This window comes from Lethenteron reissneri, chromosome 10, assembly GCF_015708825.2.
Source record: "Lethenteron reissneri isolate LAM-NWPU_2019-01 chromosome 10, ASM1570882v1, whole genome shotgun sequence".
NCBI lineage: Eukaryota > Metazoa > Chordata > Hyperoartia > Petromyzontiformes > Petromyzontidae > Lethenteron > Lethenteron reissneri.
This window is the reverse complement of record NC_083788.1, coordinates 5563199-5580050: the sequence shown is the minus strand read 5'-3', so window position 1 is coordinate 5580050 and position 16852 is coordinate 5563199. Positions and strand designations below refer to the sequence as shown.

The window sequence follows — 16852 nt, the reverse complement described above, 5'->3', positions numbered from 1 at the left end:
ACCTTCACGCGACACCCGGAACGGGATCTGACCCCAGACCTGGACTCGAACCCGGGGTGGAACCACACCCAGAGCCGGAGCTGAGACATGAACCAAGACTGGGGCCTGAACCCGGTCCAGAACATAGACTCAGACCTGATCCCAAGTCTGGAACTGAACCGATATATGGAGGTGAACTGGAGTCCAAAACCAGACTTGCATCGTCACAAATTCAAGCTGACCAACGACAGGAAACTGAACTCAGACCTGACCCCACACCTGGTCTTCAACTCGAACATGAGGCGAGACATGAACTTGACCTTCAAGGCGAACCGAGACAGGGAACGGAATTCCAATCAGAACCCGGTCACGGACCTCAACTTAATCCTGAACCCAAACCCGTACTTGAACTCGGTACCGGTCCGTTACCCAGGGTGGGAGTTGAACTTAGGTGCGCGGTTTGGAGCCGCGAGCAAAGCCGACTCCTCCGTCTAGGTCCCCCACGGTTCCGAACCGGCTCCGATCCGAGATCCCCACGAAGTCGGCTCTGCCTGGGCCCGCCCCTCTTCCTCCGCCCGAACGGGGCTAGGCGACACGCGGATCATCGCGGAGTGAGCGCAGAATCACAGCGGGATCGACGCGCTAGAGATACGGCTCTCCGTGTGGATCAAGAGGGGGTGGGACCAGGTATACGTGTGGATCAAGAGGGGGTGGGTCCAGGTCTACGTGTGGATCAAGAGGGGGTGGGACCAGGTCTACGTGTGGATCAAGAGGGGGTGGGACCAGGTCTACGTGTGGATCAAGGGGGGGTGGGTCCAGGTCTACGTGTGGATCAAGAGGGAATGGATCCAGGTCTACGTGTGGATCAAGAGGGGGTGGGTCCAGGTCTCCGTGTGGATCAAGAGGGTAAGGGTCCAGGTCTCCGTGTGGATCAAGAGATGATGGATCCAGGTCTCCGTGTGGATCAAGAGGGGATGGGTCCAGGTCTCCGTGTGGATCAAGAGATGATGGATCCAGGTCTCCGTGTGGATCAAGAGGGGGTGGGTCCAGGTCTCCGTGTGGATCAAGAGAGGATGGGTCCAGGTCTACGTGTGGATCAAGAGGGGGTGGGTCCAGGTCTACGTGTGGATCAAGAGGGGGTGGGCCCAGGTCTCCGTGTGGATCAAGAGGGGGTGGGTCCAGGTCTCCGTGTGGATCAAGAGGGTAAGGATCCAGGTCTCCTTGTGGATCAAGAGGGTATGGGTCCATGTCTCCATGTGGATCAAGAGGGTAAGGGTCCAGGTCTCCTTGTGGATCAACTTGGCGTTAATCCGAGTCTCGAGACGGCTGCTCCCCTTCGCGTGAGCCGACACTCTGACCAAGTTCTTCCAGTGAATCGAATGGGACGATTCACTGCGCACGAAAGCGCGGACCAAAGGGGCTTTGATCCAAGTCGCGTTCGTGCGGGACACGCGGGGATTGGCACAGATCTCCGCGTGGGTCCATCCGAGGCGAATCCTTGCCTGCACGCGAATCAGAAGGGAACGCACCCGGGGTTTTGTGTGGATCCAGAGGAGACGACCCCGGTTCTCCACGTGGATCGAGGGGAGGCGGATCCGAATGGGCGTGTGGATCGTGAGAGGGTCAGGCCAAGGCATCGCGTGGTCCGTGGAGCTCCGGACAATGCAGCAGCAGGTATGGTGCGAATACGGACAATTAATTAATTGTTGTTGTTATTGTTGGTTTGCCAGTTCGCACAGGAGAGCCTCACCGAGGCTCAGGGCTCGTTTTCAGGAGGGTCCTGCCCAGTTCTTCGCAATCGGGGGTGATGTGAGTTACCGCTTTATGTCGTTGATTCACATTCAGTGGTGTGGGGGTAATTTTTCAGCATTGGGATGTTTTGGCCAATACGAATTACGTTCTCTGTGTGTGTGTGTGGAGTTGTTCTTCCCCGTGGGAGGAAACTGGAGAAGCCGGAGGGACCCCGTGCCGAACAGAGGGAGAGAAAATACAAACTACACTCACTCTGCACAACATTAGGGGGAGAACACACAAACTCTACTCACTCATTCTGTGGAACAAGGAGAGATCACACAAACTCCACTCACTCTGTGGAACAAGGAGAGATCACACAAACTTCACTCACTCTCACTCTGTGGAACAGGGGGAGAACACACAAACTCCACTCACTCTGTGGAACAAGGAGAGATCACACAAACTCCACTCACACTCACTCTGTAGAACAGGGGGAGATCGCACAAACTCCACTCACTCACTCTGTAGAACAGGGAGAAATCACACAAACTCCACTCACTCACTCTGTGGAACAGGGGAGAGATCATACAAACTCCACTCACTCACTCTGTAGAACAGGGGGAGAACACACAAACTCCACTCACTCTCACTCTGTGGAACAAAGAGAGAACACACAAACTCCACTCACTCACTTTCACTCTTTAGATCAGGGGGAGAACACACAAACTCCACTTAATCACTCACACTGTAGACCAGGGGGAGAACACACAAACTCCACTCACTCGCTTTCACTCTTTAGAACAGGGGGGAGAACACACAAACTCCACTCACTCACTTTCACTCTTTAGAACAGGGGGGAGAACACACAAACTCCACTCATCTCACTTTCACTCTTTAGAACAGGGGGAAAACACACAAACTCCACTCACTCACTTTCACTCTTTAGAACAGGGGGAGAACACACAAACTTCACTCACTCACTTTTACTCTTTAGAACAGGGGGAGAACACACAAACTCCACTCACTCACTTTCACTCTTTAGAACAGGGGGAGAACACACAAACTCCACTCACTCACTTTCACTCTTTAGAACAGGGGGGAGAACACACAAACTCCACTCACTCACTTTCACTCTTTAGAACAGGGGGAGAACACACAAACTCCACTCACTCACTTCCACTCTTTAGAACAGGGGGAGAACACACAAACTCCACTTAATCACTTTCACTCTTTAGAACAGGGAGAGAACACACAAACTCCACTCACTCATTTTCACTCTTTAGAACAGGGGGAGAACACACAAACTCCACTCACTCACTTTCACTCTTTAGAACAGGGGAGAACACACAAACTTCACTCACTCACTTTTACTCTTTAGAACAGGGGGAGAACACACAAACTCCACTCACTCACTTTCACTCTTTAGAACAGGGGAGAACACACAAACTTCACTCACTCACTTTCACTCTTTAGAACAGGGGGAGAACACACAAACTCCACTCACTCATTTTCACTCTTTAGACCAGGGGGAGAACACACAAACTTCACTCACTCACTTTCACTCTTTAGAACAGGGGGAGAACACACAAACTCCATTCACTCACTTTCACTCTTTAGAACAGGGAGAGAACACACAAACTCCACTCACTCACTTTCACTCTTTAGAACAGGGAGAGAACACACAAACTCCACTCACTCACTTTTACTCTTTAGAACAGGGGGAGAACACACAAACTCCACTCACTCACTTTCACTCTTTAGAACAGGGGGGAGAACACACAAACTCCACTCACTCACTTTCACTCTTTAGAACAGGGGGAGAACACACAAACTCCACTCACTCACTTTCACTCTTTAGAACAGGGGGAGAACACACAAACTCCACTCACTCACTTTCACTCTTTAGAACAGGGGAGAACACACAAACTTCACTCACTCACTTTCACTCTTTAGAACAGGGGGAGAACACACAAACTCCCCTCACTCATTTTCACTCTTTAGACCAGGGGGAGAACACACAAACTTCACTCACTCACTTTCACTCTTTAGAACAGGGGGAGAACACACAAACTCCATTCACTCACTTTCACTCTTTAGAACAGGGAGAGAACACACAAACTCCACTCACTCACTTTCACTCTTTAGAACAGGGAGAGAACACACAAACTCCACTCACTCACTTTTACTCTTTAGAACAGGGGGAGAACACACAAACTCCACTCACTCACTTTCACTCTTTAGAACAGGGGGGAGAACACACAAACTCCACTCACTCACTTTCACTCTTTAGAACAGGGGGAGAACACACAAACTCCACTCACTCACTTTCACTCTTTAGAACAGGGGGAGAACACACAAACTTCACTCACTCACTTTTACTCTTTAGAACAGGGGGAGAACACACAAACTCCACTCACTCACTTTCACTCTTTAGAACAGGGGGAGAACACACAAACTCCACTCACTCACTTTCACTCTTTAGAACAGGGGGGAGAACACACAAACTCCACTCACTCACTTTCACTCTTTAGAACAGGGGGAGAACACACAAACTCCACTCACTCACTTCCACTCTTTAGAACAGGGGGAGAACACACAAACTCCACTTAATCACTTTCACTCTTTAGAACAGGGAGAGAACACACAAACTCCACTCACTCATTTTCACTCTTTAGAACAGGGGGAGAACACACAAACTCCACTCACTCACTTTCACTCTTTAGAACAGGGGAGAACACACAAACTTCACTCACTCACTTTTACTCTTTAGAACAGGGGGAGAACACACAAACTCCACTCACTCACTTTCACTCTTTAGAACAGGGGGAGAACACACAAACTCCACTCACTCATTTTCACTCTTTAGACCAGGGGGAGAACACACAAACTTCACTCACTCACTTTCACTCTTTAGAACAGGGGGAGAACACACAAACTCCACTCACTCACTTTCACTCTTTAGAACAGGGGGAGAACACACAAACTCCACTCACTCACTTTCACTCTTTACAACAGGGGGAGAACACACAAACTCCACTCACTCACTTTCACTCTTTAGAACAGGGGGAGAACACACAAACTCCACTCACTCACTCACTCTGCAGAACAGGGGGAGAACACACAAACTCCACTCACTCACTTTCACTCTTTAGAACAGGGGGAGAACACACAAACTCCACTCACTCATTTTCACTCTTTAGAACAGGGGGAGAACACACAAACTCCACTCACTCACTTTCACTCTTTAGAACAGGGGGAGATCACACAAACTCCACTCACTCACTTTTACTCTTTAGAACAGGGAGAGAACACACAAACTCCACTCACTCATTTTCACTCTTTAGAACAGGGAGAGAATACAAAAACTCCACTCACTCATTTTCACTCTTTAGAACAGGGGGAGAACACACAAACTCCACTCACTCACTTTCACTCTTTACAACAGGGGGAGAACACACAAACTCCACTCACTCACTTCCACTCTTTAGAACAGGGGGAGAACACACAAACTCCACTCACTCACTTCCACTCTTTAGAACAGGGGGAGAACACACAAACTCCACTCACTCACTTTCACTCTTTAGAACAGAGGGAGAACACACAAACTCCACTCACTCACTTTCACTCTTTAGAACAGGGGGAGAACACACAAACTTCACTCACTCATTTTCACTCTTTAGACCAGGGGGAGAACACACAAACTTCACTCACTCACTTTCACTCTTTAGAACAGGGGGAGAGCACACAAACTCCACTCACTCACTTTCACTCTTTAGAACAGGGGGAGAACACACAAACTCCACTCACTCACTTCCACTCTTTACAACAGGGGGAGAACATACAAACTCCACTCACTCACTTTCACTCTTTAGAACAGGGGGAGAACACACAAACTTCACTCACTCACTTTCACTCTTTACAACAGGGGGAGAACACACAAACTCCACTCACTCACTTTCACTCTTTAGAACAGGGGGAGAACACACAAACTCCACTCACTCACTTTCACTCTTTAGAACAGGGGGAGAACACACAAACTCCACTCACTCACTTTCACTCTTTAGAACAGGGGGAGAACACACAAACTCCACTCACTCACTTTCACTCTTTAGAACAGGGGGAGAAGACACAAACTCCACTCACTCACTTTCACTCTTTAGAACAGGGGGAGAACACACAAACTCCACTCACTCATTTTCACTCTTTAGAACAGGGAGAGAATACAAAAACTCCACTCACTCATTTTCACTCTTTAGAACAGGGAGAGAAGACACAAACTCCACTCACTCACTTTTACTCTTTAGAACAGGGGGAGAACACACAAACTCCACACAAAAATGTGCCCGAGTCGGGAATCGAACCTAGGGCTCTCCTTGTTGCGAGGCAGCTTCACTGCCACCACCACCACCACCAACCAACCTGGTGAATAGTGGCATCGATCCATGGACGAAGACCGTGACGTAGCAATTGACGATTTGTTGTTGTATTGGTTGTTGTTGTTGCTGTTGTACGTTCTGACCCGCCCCTTCTGGACATCTGTGATAAAACAAAAATTGCTTCATAGCTCATCGGATTCTTCCAGTGTAAAGAAAGATTACACTGGTCAACACACTTTTTCTGGCATAAGGTATTCCAACGGTCTTAAGGTAATTTTGGGGTGCCGATTCCAAATCTGGCATCAGTTCTTGTCTATCACATCAGGTTTTTGAGATATCAAATATTGAATTTTCAATAAAAACTGCAGAAGAAAAATATTAAATAAATGTGGATATCTACATAAAATGATATTATAAACACACTATCCTAAAAATACAGCACCACATTTTAACACTAAAGCAGTCACTGACTCGCAACAACTTGCAATCATAAGTGACAGAGTTAATTTCGGGTAAAATCAATGAAAATGAGGTATGCCGATAGTATGAAAATGAGATGCGATAGAGCAAATCTGAGATCAGATTTGGAATCAGCACCCTGAAATTAGTCTAAAACAGCTGCAAAAGTCCAGGCCAGAAAAAAAGTGTTTTGTTTTTTTTGACCAGTGTTATCATCCTGATCACGCGTCTAGTTTATGCTCAGTGGTTGCTCTGTGTACATCAAACAGGACGGCGTTGTGAGGCAAAAGTGTCAACAAGGGCGCAGCCCTTCAACTGCTTTTCTTGTGTCACTGCTGGTGGAAGCCACCTCCACGTGGTGGGCTCTTTGGCTGCGCGGTGTAATCGCCACATGCTGATGTAATTGAACGTGCGCGGGCTGCTCCGGCTGCTGCAGCCGCCTGGAGCGTGGTGTCACTAATAAGAACTAAAAAATTAACCCGTAAAAACAAAGTTTTTCACTATAAATCCTTTATATGCGTGGCGGCTAGAGTCCTCTCGTCCTCTGGCTTGAGATGGCTGCCACCTATGGGTCAGATGATTGACTGCCACCATTAAGCAATTGGTAATTAAATATAAAAATTTTTTTACTAAAAAGTGTAACATTTTGGAAAAAAATTTTCACGAAAATAAATTGTCACGCACAACGAGTCTGTGTGCAAAATGTCAGCTCGATTGGATCACGGGAAGTGGGTTAAAAAACGACCGAAAGATTTGCACTGTCGTAAGCGCGCAAGCAAGTGAACTTAATATAAAGGATTTAAAAATAGGCCGTCGTAGTTTCCGCCACCAAAAAACAAGCCAGTGACTAAGGCTGAAAGACTTGCGCCTGTCTGTTGTTTGGGACGTTCTTCCATGTAAGTTCTTAATAGGCGCGCGTACCAAAATGTAATTACATGACACGTAGGCTGTGTGTGGCGGGATATATAAACTTTTAGGTTGAGGTGTAGATTTGTGCAGTAGTTTCAGGCTGCCGCGCCCGCCGCAATAAGTTCTAATGTGACGTTGCAAGCCTCATGTTGGCGCCCCTTTACCTTGGAGCCCGGGGACATATGTACCCCCCTGCCCCCCCCCCTAGCTACGCCTCTGCATAGCAATGTGGAATTTCCAGCGCTGTGGTAACGATGTACTTCAAACAAAATCAATGTTGCCCCCAAAACGCTCACACTTTCTCAACGTCGCAAACGCTGCGTGTGTACCGCTCTTGTTAATGCATTCAAGCCTCGGCGCTTAATGATCATATCATTGTAATCATATCACGCCAACGTTATCACTCACTGTGACCATGGCAACGAAACCTATTCTAGTTTGTACCCTCTCCATAGAAGCACGATATGTATATTAACTCGATGACACATTCGTTCAAGAACCACGCGTGTGTGTGTTGAACTTCTTTCGCGCCGTACGTAGCTAACCGTGTGGTCTGAAACGAACAAAAAATAGGCGACGTTACGGGCAATGACCCTTCGTGGCATGTGTTTAATTGTTATTTATTCTAGATTTGAAGCTTTCGTGACTGCAAGGATTCATACTCTTAGGTTTTTTCGGTAAAGTCACGTAGGTAAAAATAAAAATAAATAAGAAAAATAATAGAAATAATATTATTTTTTCTATTATTTTAAATAAAAATAAATAATACAAATAGTAGAAATGATTTCATTATTTCTATTATTTCTATTATTTATTTTTAATTTTACCTACGTGACTTTACCAAAAAAACCTAAGAGTATTATTGCTATTTCCCCCCCTCGTTTTATATAGATATTTGTTTTATTGTCAACGACATGGACACACCAGCGAAGCACAGAGAGAGAGAGAGCGTTCCTACAGCAGGACACAGAAACAAACAAAAAACAAACATCCGCAAACATCCAATTCCTGAGTGCGGCTGAACCACGTGGAAGGTTGCTCCACGTGTCGAATTGTTAAACAGTGAGCCCTCGATGATCATGGACACTTGGTCGTGAAAGCACACGCACACCACCCCCCCTCCTCCTCATTGTTTCCCCCCACGGCGTGTGAGGACATCTGGTCTCACGAAAGTGCGGAGAGGATGTCGGTAAAGTCACGTGATATTTTTTGTCACTTTATTTTTATTATTTTATTATTGTGAGTTTGTTTCCCTATCCACGTAACTTTACCGAAATAACCACAGTGATATGAATTCCTGCAGTCACGAAAGTTAAAAGTCCTCAAAAGAATGTCGGTAGCTGGGACGAATTTACCGACCCTCGAGTTAAGGCAAAAGGGGTAGGGAGGGGTGGTCCGGCAGGTTACCACGCACGGACACCACGAACCCATCACGCTGCCTGGCGCCGGTGAAAATGACCACAATTATTAAACAATCGATGAAACATTTCAAAAACGACCTCGAACAACCAGGCGTTTATTCCTACCCCTCCCCCCCTACGCCCACCCCCAATTCAATTACTTTCGGCGGGGAGGGGGGGCATTAATTTTAGCAGGATCTTTTAAAAAAATAGAGAGAACCTTGGCGATTACTAATCTGCATATTAATGCGGCATTTGCATTTGAATCCGGAGCGAAGGGGAGTCAGACATTAATCAGGTTGCAGTTAACGCGCGAAGTTCCACAAATTGTGGATCTGCGTTCGGACGGACACGAGTGAATATTGGATCGAGTCGGCCTCATTGGAAGCAGAAACTCACACAGAACGCTCGTCTCATGCCACGTGTAGAACCCTCGTCTCGTCTTTTTCAGCATCGGGAATCTTTCTTATATCCCGGAGGAATCCGATGAGCTATGAAGCTCCTTGTCGCAGATGTTCAGTACGGGGGGCGGGCCAGCACGCGACAGCAACAATAAAAAAAAACGACAGGAGTGAAAAATATGGAATAGGTAAGTCACTAAAAATAAATAAAAATTATATAAAAGTAGTTGACTTCAAGCTTTTGTGACTGCAGGAATTCATATTATGTGGCTCTTTCGGTAAAGTCACGTAGATGGGTTCAAAGAAAATAACAAAAAATAACAAAAACTACGACGTTTCGATCATAACTCAAGCGATCGTCATCAGGAGAATGAAAAAACTACGACGTTTCGATCATGACTCATGCGATCGTCATCAAGATGATGACGATCGAAGCGTCGTAGTTTTTTGTTATTTTCTTTAAACCTATCTCCGTGACTTTGCTGAAAGACCTAAAGAGTAAGATATAAAAGTACTTGTGGATCACGAATGGGCTTTAGGGGAGGGACGGGAGGGAGTGGAGTGGTGGAGCCACGGAGAAGAGTTTGCGGCTTTAAGAGAGGATCGGAAGGAGGCGAATGTTGTGGGATTACTCTCCAACACACACACGGACGAGTGGTGAACTAGTAACTAAATTGCCACGGGTTTGTTTCCGTGACAATCCTTACTAATTGACGGTGTTGACGGGTGGTGGCGGGTTTTACGATACATTTATACTCTTTGGTTCTTTCGCTAAAGTCACGAATCTGTTCCACCTGATGACGGACGCTTGTGTTGCGATCGAAACGTCGTGATTTTTTTAAATTTTCTACCCACGTGACTTTACCGAAAGAACCAAAGAGTATGGATTCCTGCAGTCACAAAAGCTTCAAATCAAGATTGACACATTTATATTTGCGCGATCTAACTCCAACAACAACAACAAAAACGTCCGTGAAAAGACACATTTTTCCCCGCCTGTATTTGAAAGCAAAAGTCGTGGGTGGTGCATGCGGGGAGGGAAGGTAAACTGATGATTATCTGGAGTAGACCGCGTAATCTTCTTCATGGAGGACGTGCCCCCGTCCCGTTCACGATCACCGTCCGCAAGACGCTTTCTCCCTCCGTAGCCGATAATGCGGCGGAGCAGAAGACGCCACCAGCCGTTGAGAATCATCTTCAAGAAGGCATCATCCCCCCCCCCCTCACCTTTGTAAAGCAGCACCTTCACGATCATCTTCTGGAAGATAGTAGCTCTCCACAGTACCGCATTCTACCCGGTTATAAGACGCATCTTTTTAAATCCTTTATATTAAGCTCACTTGCTTGCGCGCTTACGACCGTGCAAATCTTTCGGTCGTTTTTTAACCCACTTCCGGTGATCCAATCGAGCTGACATTTTGCACACAGACTCGTTGTGCGTGACAATTTATTTTCGTGAAATTTTTTGTTCCAAAATTTTACACTTTTTAGGAAAAAAATAAATTATATTTAATTACCAATTGCTTAATGGTGGCAGGCAATCATCTGACCCATAGGTGGCAGCCATTTCAAGCCAGAGGACGAGAGGACTCTAGCTGCCACGCATATAAAGGATTTATAGTGAAAAACTTAGTTTTTACGGGTTAATTTTTTTTGTTCTTTCTAAATTACCATCAAGCATTGCTTCTTTATCTTTACCGCAGTCTGCACCCGTTTGGTTCTCAAAATCAATCAATATGTTCTCGCACGCCCTTAGTAGGTCAGTTGCTTTAACCCTAAGATGTATCATGCCTACAGAATGGATTTATCTCCTAGCAAAAAATAATCTCTGGCATGTCTCGCACTCCCAGAAAGGGCATCTCGTAACCCCCAGGGTGGTGCGTGCACTCCGGGTTAAGAACCACCGTCACAAGCAGTAGGGTCATCATGTATGCAGGGCCGGATTCAGATTGTGTAGGCCCTTGGGCTACACAGGTTACTGTGAGCCCCCCCCCCCCCCCCCCAGTAATATTTTTAAAAGGAAAATCAATTTAAAGAACAATACAATTTATTTGAGAAGGCTAACAACAAATCAAATTCAGCATTCACAAATGAAACAACTTTTCACTCAATCTCTGGAGGCACCAGAGGTCGCAAACGGGTTTTGATTCCTTACCCGTACCCAGCCGCACCAGGGTCGCAAACGGGTACCCGTACCTGGCCATGGTAGTGTAGGTGATGATGGTGGTGGTGTCCATGTGACGATGATTGTGGAGATGATAATAGAAGTGGTGGTATCCACGTTATAGTGATGGTGTTGATACTACTGGCGCTGATGATGGTCACGACGCATCAATTGCTGACGATGGTCTATCTACGTAGTCAACCTTGCTAATCGGAGGTGATGCTGTTGCTGATGATGGATGTACGCTGAACTTCTTTCGCACCGTACATAGCCATCCGTGCTAACCACAGGTGCTGCTAATCGGAGGTGATACTGCTGCCGATGATGCCGATAACCCTGCTGCTGCTGCTGATGATGACACTGATGATGATGCATGTACGCTGACCTTTCGCACCGTACGTAGCCAACCGTGCTAATCGGAGGTGCTGCTGCTGATGATGACGCTGATGATGATGTTGCTGCTGACGATGCTGCCGCTGATGATGATGATTCTGACTATGCTGCTGCTGATGACGCTGATGATGATGATGCTGCTGACGATGCTGTTGCTGCTGATGATGACGCTGATGATGATGCTGACGATGCTGCTGCTGATGCTGACGATGCTGCTGCTGATGTTGCTGCTGACGATGCTGTTGCTGCTGCTGATGATAACGCTGATGATGATGATGCTGACGATGCTGCTGATGATGACGATGCTGCTGCTGCTGATGATGACGATGCTGCTGCTGCTGATGATGCTGACGATGCTGCTGCTGCTGATGATGACGATGACGCTGATGATGATGATGCTGACGATGCTGCTGCTGCTGATGACGATGTTGCTGCTGACGATGCTGCTGCTGCTGACGCTGATGATGCCGCTGATGATGATGACGATGCTGCTGATGTTGCTGCTGCTGATGATGACGCTGATGATGATGATGCTGCTGCTGCTGATGATGACGATGCTGCTGCTGCTGATGACGATGTTGCTGCTGATGTTGCTGCTGATGACGATGCTGCTGCTGCTGATGATGACGATGCTGCTGCTGATGATGACGATGCTGCTGCTGCTGATGACGATGTTGCTGCTGATGTTGCTGATGATGATGACGATGCTGATGTTGCTGCTGCTGTTGCCGCTGTTGACAGTGCACGGCGCGTGGCTCCACTGGAGCCCCTGGAGCCTCTGCTCGCTCACGTGCGGACGCGGCAGCCGGGAGCGCCAGCGCGCCTGCTCCCGCACGGGGTCGAGTAGGGGTCACCGCTGTGCGGGGCCGCTCAAGCAGAGCAAGCCCTGCAGCCTGGCGGGATGCCCCGGTAACAACAACAACAGCAGCAGCAGACAACAAATATGAACCACAAACAACAGCGAGCAATAAGCAACGAACAATCAACAACAACAACCGCAGTTGATAATAGTTTTTTTACCCTTCTATCTGGCAACAAAACTGACACCTTTTTTTTACAAGGAGTCATGTTTACATAGACCACAATACCTGCAGTCATAATGCAAACAAAAACATAACTCTGATAAAGTTTTTACTGGAAAATGAGGTTTAAATGGTGTAAATGCTTACCCCGAGCTCTCATACTCTGATGGTGCATTGTCTTTGAGTTGTGCGCCTTTTGGCGTCATCTGGTCCAACCCATGTGAGACTAGGCTCTAAGGAAAGCTGTCTCGGGTGTGGACCAATCAACTTCAAGGACAGTGCATACATTATCAGAGTTATGTTTTTTGTTTGCATTATGACCGCAGGTATTGTGGTCTATGTAAACATGACTCCTTGTAAAAAAAGGTGTCAGTTTTGTTGCCAGATAGAAGGGTAAAAACACAATTATCATATTTTGTACTGGCAAATGAGGTTTCAATGGTGTAAACAACCGCAGTTGTCATCCCGACTGCACCACCGCAGCCGTAATCTCGACCGCATCACCGCGATCATAACAAGATCCACACGCAAACATTCTGACCACGAACACGACATTTTCGAACGATTCCGAGGTGGCGTGGAATCGAGCGAGGCTGCTCCCGAAACCTCCGTTAAATTTCCAGCAGAGAGCGAACATTTACGATTTACAATTCATTTAAAAACTCACCGCTGACACGCAGGCTAAGTCGCGCACGCCGACGCGGTGATTATAAAACGGAGAAAAATCCGGTGTTTAATTCATAATCTCATCCGTGGTTCGTGTGCGAGTGGCGTGGTGCTGGCCGCACAATCATGCAAACTCAGTCCTGAGCCTCCCCCGAGGTCAACTCAGCCTTGAATGTGAGTACCTGGTGCGGTGTGTAAACGTTAGCACTGTCTGTGTGTCTGCATGCCTGTGTGTATCTGCATGTCTGTGTGCGTACGTCTGTGTGTGTCCGTGTGTGTCTGCATGTCTGTGTGCGTACGTCTGTGTATGTCCGTGTGTGTCTGCATGTCTGTGTGTGTACGTGTGTGTCTGCATGTCTGTGTGTGTATATGTCTGTGTGTATGTACGTCTGTGTATGTACGTGTGTGTCTGCATGCCTGTGTGTGTACGTGTGTGTCTGCATGTCTGTGTGTGTATATGTCTGTGTGTTTACGTCTGTGTATGTCCGTGTGTGTCTGCATGTCTGTGTGTGTACGTCTGTGTATGTCTGCATGTCCGTGTGTATCTGCATGTCTGTGTGTGTACGTCTGTGTATGTCTGTGTATATCCGTGTGTGTCTGCATGTCCGTGTGTATCTGCATGTCTGTGTGTGTACGTCCGTGTGTGTCTGCATGCCCGTGTGTGTCTGCATGTCTGTGTGTGTACGTCTGTGTATGTCCGTGTGTGTGTCTGCATGTCTGTGTGTGTATATGTCTGTGTGTTTACGTCTGTGTATGTCCGTGTGTGTCTGCATGTCTGTGTGTGTATATGTCTGTGTGTTTACGTCTGTGTATGTCCGTGTGTGTCTGCATGTCTGTGTGTGTATATGTCTGTGTGTTTACGTCTGTGTATGTCCGTGTGTGTCTGCATGTCTGTGTGTGTATATGTCTGTGTGTTTACGTCTGTGTATGTCCGTGTGTGTCTGCATGTCTGTGTGTGTATATGTCTGTGTGTTTACGTCTGTGTATGTCCGTGTGTGTCTGCATGTCTGTGTGTGTCTGCATGTCTGTGTATGTCTGTGTGTGTCTGCATGTCTGTGTGTGTACGTGTGTGTCTGCCCGTGCGTGTCTGCATGCCTGCGTGTGTACGTCTGCCTCTACTGAAGCGGGGCTATCGTCATGGTCCAGCTGGGGCCCCTGGTCCCCGTGCTCCTCTTCCTCGTGCGGCGTCGGCGGTGCCCAGCGCCGCTGGCGGTCTTGCCGCCCCTCCTCGGCGCTCTGCACGGGGCTGTGGGAGCACGCGCGGCCCTGCCTGCCCACGTGGCCCTGCCCCGGTGTGCCCGCGGCCCTGCCTGCCCACGTGGCCCTGCCCCGGTGTGCCCGGCCCTTGCCACGTCGGCGGAATCGATCGTTGCACCGATTGAAAACTTTCCTTTAGCCATGCCCGTGCCTTGCGCCCGTGCCTCATGCGTAATTCCCAGCACTGCGCAGAACGCTCTCTCTCGCTCTCTCCGCTCGTCGTTGTTCGATTTTCAGCGTTCTCAGCTCATGTTTCTGGCTGACCTGGGGCTCCACGGTGGATAGGAGATGTTAACTATCTCGCCTGGTATACAGGAGGTCGTGGGGTTGATCCCGACCCTGACACCTGTTGTATAATTGGAGTTTGCTTGTCTCTCTCTGACCGCGTGGCCGCGTGGATTTTTCTCCGGGTCCTCCGGTTTTTCCCCCCTCCACATTTAGAATCGATGTCACGCTATTAGAATATTTGGCTGCTGCAAATTTCGCACGTGATGATGATGATGGTGGTGAGCCACCTCGATGAGCCACGTCGCTCAGTGTGAGACCTTGCCTGGTGAAAAAAAAACAAAGTTGAGTTAAAATTTCGACTTAAAACTTTCGTGACTGCAGGAATTCATATGTTTGGTTCTTTCGTTAAAGTCACGTAGATAGAAAATAAAAATAAAATTTAAATTAAAATAAATTGAAAATAATAATATTTGTATTTTCTATCTACGTAACTTTACGGAAAGAACCAAGGAAAAAAAGTTTGAGTTTTAATTTCAGTGACTCGATGCAACGATCGAAAACTTTCCTCCGCGCGTGCGTCACAGCGGAGGGCGCCTGGACGCCCTGGGCCCCCTGGTCCCCATGCTCGCGCTCCTGCGGCTCCGGCGTCCAGCGTAGGGAGCGAGCGTGCGTCGGGGGGCAGGAGGAGAAGTGGGGGGCGCAGGGGGTGGAGAGGTGGGAGTGGGGGGCACCGGGTGGTGGTGGAGGACGAGGAAGAGGGGGGAAGGGATCGTGCCCCGATCGCCATGACGACGCTCGCCCCTGCAGCACCCAGCGATGTGTGGGTGAGTCACCGCGCGTCATCAGCGTCGGCCATGATGGTAGAGAAACCTTTCCCAAATCTTCCTAGCCCGATGACGTCGTCGCCATTGATTGGTTGGCCTGTACATTTGTCCTCTTAGTTCTTTCGGTAAAGTCACGTAGGTAAAAAATGAAATTAAAATTAAAATGTTTTATTAATTTTAATTTCATTTTTTACCTACGTGACTTTACCGAAATAACTAAGAGTATGAATCCTTGCAGTCACGAAAGCTTCAAATCTAGAATCTGTACATTTGTCGTTATTCTGTTCCGCTTAATCTCCGCGAACTGAAGCTAATGGCTCAGTGGGCTCGACCCAATGAAATAAAAAATAGTTTATATTAATTTTAATTATATTCTTGGTTCTTTCGGTAAAGTCACGTAGAAGGGAAGTAATAAAATAATAAAAATATAAAAATATAAAAATTCTCACGACGTTTCGACTGCAACACAAGCAATCATCATCAAGTGTGCTGTGAATTTCACACCTGATGATATTTGCTTGTGTTACAGTCGAAACGTCGTGAGAATTTTTATTATTTTATATTTTTATTATTTTATTATTTCCCTTCTACGTGACTTTACCGAAATAACCAAGAATATGAATCCCTGCAGTCACGAAAGCTTTAAATCAAATTTTTTTAATCATGTTTAGTGATTTGCTTACCTTTCCCGTACTCTGCACTCCAATCGTGCTACTGCATTCTATTGTTGTAAAGTTCTGACTCGCCCCTACTGGACACCTGTGCAAAAGAGCTTCGTAGCTCATCGGATTCCTCCTCCAAGTAGAAATATTCAGATTCTGTCACCGTGGCTCGTGGTGACCGAGCGGAGACGCGGTGCACAGGTGACGCGGTAGTGAGTACTTGTGTGCAATTCTCTTTTAGCCCCGCCCCCCCCTCCCAATACGTTCCATTCATTGGCTACCACATTCAGATAAGCCCCTCCCTCCCTAACTTGTATTTAAGAACTTGTATCTTAGAATCTATACCTCACTTGATACAGCAGATCTGGTTGTGACGGT

At 47.4% G+C, this 16852-nt stretch overlaps 1 protein-coding gene across 1 annotated transcript in view; it reads right to left on the bottom strand.

The window, feature by feature from the left end:
• Positions 1-12012: 12012 nt before the first annotated feature.
• Positions 12013-16852, bottom strand: part of LOC133340722 (uncharacterized) — a gene marked incomplete at its 3' end in the record, with an annotated part of 6005 nt that continues 1165 nt past the window's right edge. The window contains 2 exon segments of the mRNA XM_061549113.1: positions 12013-12289; positions 12291-12596. Coding sequence (XP_061405097.1) covers positions 12013-12289; positions 12291-12596 — 583 coding nt within the window.